The sequence below is a fragment of the Lepidochelys kempii genome, chromosome 24 (genome assembly GCF_965140265.1).
Source record: "Lepidochelys kempii isolate rLepKem1 chromosome 24, rLepKem1.hap2, whole genome shotgun sequence".
NCBI classification, from domain to species: domain Eukaryota; kingdom Metazoa; phylum Chordata; order Testudines; family Cheloniidae; genus Lepidochelys; species Lepidochelys kempii.
The window spans coordinates 3,202,012-3,211,812 of NC_133279.1; the positions used below are offsets into that span (position 1 = coordinate 3,202,012).

A 9,801-nucleotide genomic window follows, 5' to 3' on the forward strand; every position below is an offset into this window, starting at 1 on the left:
TGCTTTTTCATTGTTCTTAAGATCCAAGGGTTTGGGTCTGTGTTCACCTATGCAAATTGGTGAGGATTTTTATCAAGCCTTCCCCAGGAAAGGGGGTGTAAGGTTTGGGGAGGATTTTGGGGGGAAAGACATTTCCAAGCGGACTTTTTCCCTGTTATATATTTGCTAGATGCTTGGTGGTGGCAGCAATAAAGTCCAAGGGCAAAAGGAAAAATACTTTGTACCTTGGGGAAGTTTTAACTTAAGCTGGTAAAAATAAGCTTAGGGGGTTTTCATGCAGGTCCCCACATCTGTACCCTAGAGTTCAGAGTGGGGAAGGAACCTTGACAATATAGGTTTGTCTTTTAAAGTGTTTATCCCTTTACAAGACTTAATATAACTTTTACTTGCATTTGTTAAAAAGTTTGGGGAAGAAGCAGCCTTCTTATCTCTGATCCACTGGCTCACAGATGCTGTTTTTGCTAACAGGGGTTTTGCTGCAGCTTCAAATTATCCTTATTAAAAAATAACCAATGTTAGTCTAAAACATAGGGGGGAAATTTTTAAAATTGTTTGTTACTAAGGGCTTATGGTTTTAACTTTTATTAAAGTCCCTCTGTAAAAGGGCTACATGGTGGGGAAAAATGCTTGGGGTCTTTTTTTTTTTTTTAGATAAGATTAATGCTGTTAAAGGGAGGGGGGGTGGGTCTTGTTTAAAAACCTTGGGACTATAGGATTGGTTCCGGAAAATGAATTGTATGACACTTCTGTAGAACAAGATCTGATTGGGCCAACCCAAAGGCGGTGATAACAAGCCTGAGGGGCTGTGAACCTGGGAAGTTGCCTCTTTCCACAGAAACACTTGGAAGGGTAAGATCTCTCTCTCTCTCTGCCTCAACCACATGCTGTCTATCTTTGCCCTTTGCAAAGGGGCTTTCTTTTCAGTTTTCTTGCCCTGTTCTCTCTTTTAACTTAACTCTTTTTAAATGCTCTTTTCTTAACCTAGCCTTGTATTTATAGTTTAAATGTTTCTTTCTTAACCTGCCCTTATATTTTTTTACCATGTGCTTACTAAACAGTTTCTGGCAGGCTCTCCAATGCAATAGACAGAACCATCCAATATCACAGGAACCATGTCCGTTTCAGTCCCACCCGCTGTCCCTTTCAGCCCTGAGCAATTAGAGGACCCTTCCCCAACCCAGCCCCCTGGGCTTGAGCCCAGCTGAGTGGAGCCCCGCACTCAGCGTGACACACCCTGTGGGGTTAGGGAACTCGGCTGCTTTGAGCTCATTGGGTGACTCACCGCAAGAGTTGAGTCACATCACTGCCAGTGGGGTGTGGTCTTGCCATATCCGATCTCCCGGTGGAGAAATTGCAGAGCCACAGAGCAATTCATTTCTTTGCAGTCCATCCTCAGCCACAGAGGGTAGCCAGGATCGCCCTGCCAGCCACACGTTCCCATCCGAACCACTCCAGGCTCCGGCTCGATTTGGTGAGGCTCTCCGACACCCACTGCCCCACGCTGTCAGGATGGAAGGGGCTCTTCTTCGACCTTCTTTTCTTTTGCTGCTTCTGCTCTTGCAGCCTGGCGGTGAGTGATCTGTCTGAATTGGGTGCAGGAAATGGTGACACATGGGTTACCCACAAACCCCACACCTGGGGCAACTGGGAGTCTAGGGTTTGATTCAATCCATTTGCCTTCTTTTCCACGTAGAGTTATTGCAGCCCTGCAAATAGCTCCTCGGCCAGGGCTGGAATAACCGGGGGGGGCGGGGGGGGCTGAACGTCAGGATTGAGGGTTATCAGCAAAGCTGAAGGAGGGAAGGGGAGTCCAGCGCTGGAATGGGGGGGCTGCATGTCAGGATTGAGGGGCATCAGCAGAGCTGAACAGAGGTAGAACCCGGGGCTGGAATAGACCTGCACTCCCAGCTCACCTCACCCTGCAGGGTCCCCTCCTCTCTAGCAGCTGGGGGCAAGACCTGTGGGAAGCTACACAGACCCTGAAGATCCTGGGGTGGCCAAGGGAAGGGTCTGGGCAGGCCCGAGAGCGCTCCTGTGCTCTTGGGGGACCATCTCCCCGCAGCAGAGGGACGATGCTGGGAGGGATGTCCTGCATAATGGCAGGGCAAAGCATAGAGCATTGCCAGGAGGGACCTGGGGATGGGAGACGGGAGGACTTGGGGGAGGGAGAAGGAGGGGTCAGGTTGTGGGTCTGGAGGCTGAGAGGAGGGAGGGAGGGAGGGGGGACTCCTGCGAGGTGGCCGCGGTGCAGCAGGGGATGCCCTGAGCCCCTGTCCCTAGGGGTAGCAGGGCGGTGGGCAGGGGCAGGGTTATTACTGCTTCCCTGGCAGCTCCTGGTGGCTGCTCGGGGGGGTGGGGGGGGTCTGCACGGATTCGTGCTTCCCACTCCCTGCTCCCCACCCCCTGCCCAGGGCCTGCCGTGGGCCAATCACACTGAGCATGACCTGCACACAGAGCCGTAGCAGGGCCACCAAACTCCACAGGCCCCTGCAGAGGGAGCAAACGAGAGCCCAGCTCAGGAGAGGAGAGGGGCTTGGGAGTGTGTGGCGGGGCGATTCCTGGAGGACAGTCATGAGGCCGAGATGAAACGGCCCCTCCTTGCACCTGCACAACAGCTGGGCCCGGCCCAGCGTGAGCCACGGGGCGGGTGGGACCAACCTGACCCTTTGGGTTGATCCGTCTCATTCACACCAAGACGACTTTTCCAGGACCCCCCGGTCAGGCCTGATCCTCCGCGGACCCGTGTGTGAAATGCTCCTGGATCGCACCAGGAGCATTTCACCCTGGCTTTGCCCTGGGGGAAGTGGTTACGCAAGATGCAGAGCAGTGGAGAATCAGGCCCAGGATCTCGACCTACATTTCCTTGCTCGTCTGCTTCCCAGCCCCGAACCGCTAGTGGGGATGTAGAAATACCAACAGAAATGTCACGTTGGCTACTTCTGGCCTGAGAGGCAGCTACCAGCCCTGCAAAGGGGTGGAACTTGCCTCTCCCAGGAGACCTGCTGCCCTAAGGGCTTCGAGGTTCCCCCCTGGCTCCAGCAGAGCCCGGCTGCTAAAGCATCTGGAAGATAATTTGTGAGGTGGAGATGCTGGCAAGACTATTTCTGTGGCAGCAGCTATTCCCTCTGCTATGCTGGTTATGGCACGACCCACCATTCGCCAGCACCTATGGGGGGAGAGAGATGGGTGGGAATGGAGAGAGACAGACCGATTCGTTCAGCCGTTCAATGGGCTGTAATAGGATCACCAGCTTCCCTTGGCTATGCGGATAAAACCCCTGGAAAAGCTGTATCCCACTCTAGTACAGTGAGGGGTTTTGTCCCTTTTGAGGGTCTTTTATCTAGAGGCTGCACCCCATGCAAGGGTTAGACCCCCCTACTGCTACCAGATCTCTGTCCCCCAAGAGCGGATGTGTTCCAAAGCCAGATCCGGCTCTCAACCTCACAAATGGCCCCTCGCTCTGTAATATCCAAACCAACACCCCAGGTGGGAAGGCTGCCCGGCCATGGGACGTTTGACGTCCAGATCTGCAATCTCTGGGGTTTGAGCCCAGATCCAGGGGAAACCATTTTCCCCCCTCCCACTCCTGTAATCTGTGACTCCCCCTGGTTCCTGTGGAGCACGCACAGAGGCCATGGAGGGAACTGGCCTGGTGTGTCCATGGTCCGTCTATTCCCTTTTCTTCCCTCCTGTGCACCAGAGTACTCCAGAGCAGCCGCGGACGAGTCGGAGCTGACCGGGATTCTGGGAGGATCGGTCACTTTCCCCCTGAGGATCCCAGCAGCACAGAAATTTAAACACGGGGCCTGGGCAGTAAACACAAGCAGTCTAGCCACCGTCACCGCAGGGAAACCTCCCCATGTCCTGGTGTTTGACCTATCCTACAAGGGACGCCTGCGATTCCATGATGAGAGCTACTCGCTTCAGATCACCAACCTGAGGATGGAGGACATGGGCAGCTACACCGTGGAATTCAGCACAGACAAAGAGCAATTCGCCTACAGGGAATTCACGCTGCGCGTGTCCAGTAAGTGCTGGGGCAGGGGGAACCCTGATGGAGCCTGGAACTCGCTTTGCTCAGGAAACTCACAGCTGCTTGCAAACATCTTAGTGTGGCTGCTTCTTCTCGTCCTCCGCCTTGCGCTTGTCTCTTCCACTGCTCACCAGCCCTGTCTCCCTGCTCCTCCATCTTCTGAAGCCCTTTCCCACTTGTGCTCTGCTGCAGCTTCCTTCCCCCATTCTGGTCACTGCCCCACATGGTCCTGGCCCATCCGAAACCCAAACTCCTCTTGGAATCGAGGTTTCCCCCACCCAACCCAGGGCTCCACTTCCTGGTCTGCTTTCCCCATCCCACAACTCCAGCGCTGGTCACCCCAAGAGAGTTAGTCAGGAACAACGTTTCCATTGCACAGGGCCATTTCGACATCTGCTTTTGCCCCTGATCGGGATGTGAAGTAGAAATTAAAAAAAATGAGAATAAAATAGTGGCATGAAAAGTTTCAAAAGACCCCAAACAGAAAATTAAACATTTCAACATTTTCACTCCCTCTGAAACACTAGGTGTCGAAATACTGATCGGTTTCCACAGCGACTTTGCCCCTGAGGGCGGACTCCAAAGGGTGGAGGGGAAAGACCGTTCGAATGCAACGGTTGGGGTTTTGCTTGTTCAGGTTTCCGAAGCAGGTGTTCATTTTTCTTGGCATCAACTTTTCCCCCGCCGAAAATGGCAGTTTTGACAAAACCAAATTTTCAGATGGAAAAGATGTTCATTGGAAAATCTCAACCAGCTCCAACCCCCAACCGATCCCCAAGCTGGGCCCCCCAAATGATCCCTCCTTCGTCCGCCCCCTCCCAGCTGTCCCATTACCTTCATGTCCCCCTGCCCCTGCCCCAAGAGCGCTGCGAAGATGCAGAGGGCTCCTTGCGTGCTGCTCCCCCAGCAGATCCAGGCAGTGGCTAGTAAGTTGCTGCAGGGATTTCAGCCTGTTCCATGTTTCTCTCCCCCCACACAGAGGGACAACTGCCACCCACCATCACCTGTGACTCAGTGGCCTGTGAGGAGGACTCCTGTAGCTACACCCTGTGCTGCGCCGTCAGGGACGGAAGGGAGAACGTGACCTACACCTGGAGTAACGCACCCAGCAGCGTTCTGTCCACGGACTCCACCGTGCACATCCCTCAGCGGCACCAGGCTGCCCACAAGGACGTCACCTGCACGGCCCGTCTCCCCGACGGGAACAGCTCCAGGACCATCTCCCCGAAGGACTTCTGCGCAGGTAATGCCCTCCGCAGGGAAACGCTGCCCGGGGCTCTCCTGGAGAGAGCTGGCATCGGGTCCCTGCCTCTGCCCTGACCCCACGACTATTTCAATGAAACCGCTCTGGTCTCCAACACTTTTTTGCACTTAAAGGGGCCCTGTCACCCCAGCAATCCCCTGCCCCACCTCCCCCTCTGAGAAAGCTGCTGCCCCTCCGTCCCCCCGGGGAGATATCAAGGGAAGGGGCTGGAGCGTCCCTGTGGCTGGGCCAGTGCAGAGTCATGGGGCCGCAAAGAGAACCAGCAGGGAGCCCCAGGATCCGATCCCCTGCTCCAGCCACTCATTAATCAGAGATCCAAAGAGCCCCCCGCCCCCCATCAGGCTATCCCAGAGCCCAGCAGTTATATCGCTCACTCGTGAGGTGGCAGCTCCCTGTTGAAACCCCTTCTCCCACCCGGGGGAGGGCCCTCACCACGGGGCTACACAGTACAAGGGGAGGCCTCGGCAGCCCACGCCCAAGAGAGGGTTCCCAGCTGAGAGTCCCCAGCAGAGACAGGCGGCAAAGGCCATGAGAGGGGGAGGGCTCCCTGCCCAGCATGAATCCCTTTGTACCTATCGGTCCCCACTGGTTGCACGGGACGCCGGGGCGCCAGACTCAGGCTTGTGAATCTCAGTGGTGTCCCAGACCCCTCCGAGTTAGGCGTGGCGGCTCTCAGTGTCCCTACGTTCCTTTGTGACCCCAGCCCTCGGGGTTCTTCTTGCGCAAGCCCTTCATGTGTCTCCAGCATCAGACGGATGGAGCAATAGTGGCATGACGTCACGGTGACGACTCCACAGCCGGTGCTTTACTCATTCCCGTGTGCAGCTGAGCATTGCCCCACTCTCTGGTCCATTGCTCACCAGGCCAGGAGATTGCAGACCTCTTAAAAAAAAAATATCACCAACGAACCGGGTCCAGGGAACGGTCTGGGCTTGGGACCAACACCGCGGCTCATATGGAGGCTGCGTGGGCTTTGTTGACACACGAGCACTCCCGCCGTCGGGAGTCCGGCCGTGCTGCCCGGACAAGGCCACTTCTTGCCGGGGAAGCTGAAGATCTGACCGTTTTCTCTCCCCACGGGTCAAAAGGGAAGAGCGTCGTCCTGGTTTTCAAAACCAAACAAGACCCAGCAACCTTTCTCCAGCATCGTTAGCAGAGCCATGCCGAGAACGTCTCATGGTACTTGCTGGGCCTCTTCTACCAACCGTCTCAGAGATCCTCCAATGTGCAGGAAGGCTCGTCGCTCCGCAGCTGTCGGGCAAGGGGTGGCCAGGTGTGGACAGCCCACCGTGACATTCCTCATGTCTTTCAAATGTGAAACTCAACATTCAGTTCACTGCTTGAACCCGGCATTCCGTCCATTCAGAATGCGGAAAATGACACTTTTGCGTCGTCTGATGCCCAGAACGGGTTCCTGAACGTTCAGACACATCCTCATGAGAGCAGTGAACATAGTCCACTCACAAGAGTGGAAGGAAAGGGACAACACCACGGAAAAACTAAGGGATCATTCCCGCACTGACAGGGTGTTCACCCTACACCGCCGCTCAAGGGGAGGGTAACAGGGGCAGGGCAGTGGATTTTGAAGACTTCCCGAGGCAGTTTATTTAGCGAGACTCTGACCCCCGCAAAGGGAGGAAACTGCAGCCAGCTGGCCAGAGGGCCAAGCCACAAAGAGGAAGTGCTGGAGCTCGCGGAGCATGAGAGAAGCCGCCAAGTGCGCAATTGGGGCAAGGGAGGCAAGAAACCGCAAGCGGCAGTGCAGCAAACCAGCGGTGAGCCAATCCCCCGGTGAGCCACAAGGAGGCGCCCCAGCGGTGAGCCAATCCCCCGGTGAGCCACAAGGAGGCGCCCCAGCCATGAGTGGTGTGAACCGCGTGAGACCCACACCCTGCTGTCTACCTTCTACAGCCACGCTTCCAAGACGTCTGCGATGGTGATTCCATTTCTGCTTGTGACCTCAGAGCATCTCATGCGAATTTTAAAGGCTAAACCAGCGAACAGACTGTTCGGATGGAGGTAGCAAGTTATGGCGTAAGCGGCAGCCTGGCCAGCCGTAAAACCGTGCGGAGTGCAATCCCCGCACTTAAATCAAAGCAGCGTCCGCCTTGCAATCTCGTTACAGCGGCAGAAATGCCTGTAACACTTTAAATGGCTCAGTTGGCCAGTTTGGGGATCATGCACTGAAAATCCAGAAAGAGACAGAAAGTCTCCCCTGCTGTGTCGCCGTGTGAAATCAGAGAAGAAAATGGCAGATGAAGAACTGACTCAATGCTCTTCCAGCGAAGAGGAAGACGGACAGACTGACGAATTCGCTGACTGGGATGATGGCTAGGATCTACGTGAAGCAGATAAAAAAAAAATAGTAAGAGAATGCAAAGTGAGCTGCTCGAAGAGCTGGCTAGCTGCCCACCTAGCTTAAGTGTGGGTATCGAAGGCCAGGGCAGGCTAAGCCTCCCCTAACCCAGGCCCCGGCCCCACCCATGCTCCGCTCTGAGAGCCTGCCTTCACTCCCCCTCTCCCCTGAAGCCAGCGGGGGCTGAGCTCCAGCCGGCGGGCAGGGGTTGGGGTGGCCTGGGGCTCCTCCAGCCGCAGTGGGGGCAGGCTCGGGGCTCTGGCAGCAGGGGGGGGTGTGCTTGGGCGGAAGAGGCGGGGCTGTGGGGCTAGCCTCCCTGAAGCGGGGGTCCACCCGCCACCCTGGTCAGTAACTTTTTTTTTTTTTTTTGGCGATTAAAGAGAAGTAGCTGAGGCTAAGCGGGCTGGCGACCACAACCGTATCTTGTTACCGACGTTACTGTTCGGATAAATTGATGCTTTTACATTATTTTTGACACTATTTGACCAGCCATCTATGGGCAGGTGCTCCCCCGCCCCGCGGTCCGCTTCCTCCAGCGGTTCCAGGCAGCCGCTAGGGAGTTGTGCCAGGGATTTTATCCCATTTCTCCCTCCCCCACCCCGCAGAGCAAGTGCCAGCAACAACGATCGTCTGTGACGCGGTGACTTGTGCCAATGGAACCTGTAACTACACCCTGCGCTGCGTGGCCGGGGAGAGAGGGGGACGCGTGGCCTACAGCTGGACTCGGAAGGCCAGCGGCGCGGTCGTATCCACCGGACCCATTCTGCTCGTCTCTCTGAGACCTTTCGAGGCTCTCCCGGCCGTCGCCTGCACGGCCCGGCACCCCGCAAGTAACAGCTCCAGAATGGTCTCCCCAAAGGACCTGTGTGCAGGTAACCCCCTGGGAAAGCGCTGCCCGGCGTGGGGACAGGGAGAGCTGGTCTTTGCTCTAAGAAGGTCCCTACCAGGGGGGAAGCTCAGGGGAAGGGTCTGGAACATCAGCGGGGCAGGGCCCGGGGAGGGCGGCCACATCCCGCAGAGTGGCAGACACTTGGTGAGCTACTCACAGGGAGCCGGCAGAGCAAGGGGCTCAGACTTGGGGGGACCAAGGGGCAGGTCTGAGCCCTATCACTTCCCACTCTCCTCATTCTGCTCCGTGTCAGAGTCCTCAGGCGCCGAGCTCCACGGACGGGGGGTTCCTGGGCAGAACTGACTCCGATTCCCCAGAGGAGATGCTGGAACCGAGGCCGGCATGGCCCTGCCCAGACCCAGCCCTGTTTGCCCAATCTCCTCTTGCCCCATATGGAATGGGGGGGGGAGGGTCCCTGGGTATCCCAGCCCCTGCCCCAACCATGCAGCAACGCCCCGGCATCGCCAGTCGCCCCCGACAGGAACTGACCCCGTCGCTCTTGTTTAGCTACCCCGCCAGACCAGTCCCTGGCCTCATCGCCGTCCTACTGCCTCATCATCCTGCTGCTGGCGCTGGGAGCCCTGAGCGCCGGGGCCATCGCGTAGCACGGCCTCCCCGGCAGGGAGCGGAGATGGGACCAAGACCAGAGGAGCTTCCACTGCAACTGCCAATTCCACCGGCCCCAGGCGTTCCCCAGCCTGCCAGGCCAAGGGATGGAAAGGGGGCGGGGGGGGGGGAGATGACACACTCACTTGCAGCTTCCGAAGGGTTAATGTCACTGAGTCAGGAGCGAAGCAGAAACACTGGGTCCGGCAACGGGGCCGTCAACTCTCTGAGCCAATGGTGGAATTGTGGATCTCGTTATTCACATAAATATCTAGGATTGGCTGTATTTTAATACTGTGGATACCGGGTAGCAGTGAGTTCCACAGGTTAACCCCCCATCTCATAAATAAAGTCTCTACCATTTGACTCCACGGTATAATGATCTCTGCATCTCTGGCTTACGCCTGCTCGTGGCATCACCCTCCTTGTGGGGTTTTCTGAGGAATGCTGGTGTGGGGTGGCAAGGGGGAAGGGAATGTTTCGGCTGAAGCTTAGGAGGGGTTATGCCCGGGCAATGAGGTGTGTCACTGTGGAATCACCGCTGCCGGGGGGACCTGTCCTAGCCAGGCTGGGGCTGCGAGAAGCAGTGAACGGTGGGCATCGTGGCCGAGGCAGGAAGGGCTGGTGCATCGGGTAGCTTCTCTCCTGCTGCC

At 56.6% G+C, this 9,801-nt stretch overlaps 1 protein-coding gene across 1 annotated transcript; it reads left to right on the plus strand.

The window, feature by feature from the left end:
* The first annotated feature begins 827 nt into the window (after nucleotides 1-827).
* Nucleotides 828-9,514, plus strand: LOC140902643 (SLAM family member 9-like). Its single transcript, XM_073322958.1, has 6 exons — nucleotides 828-849; nucleotides 1,386-1,570; nucleotides 3,701-4,027; nucleotides 5,013-5,276; nucleotides 8,259-8,525; nucleotides 9,050-9,514. Exons 2-6 carry the CDS (start codon nucleotides 1,510-1,512, stop codon nucleotides 9,145-9,147), a joined length of 1,017 nt encoding a protein of 338 aa, XP_073179059.1. The 5' UTR covers nucleotides 828-849; nucleotides 1,386-1,509; the 3' UTR covers nucleotides 9,148-9,514.
* Nucleotides 9,515-9,801: the final 287 nt, after the last annotated feature.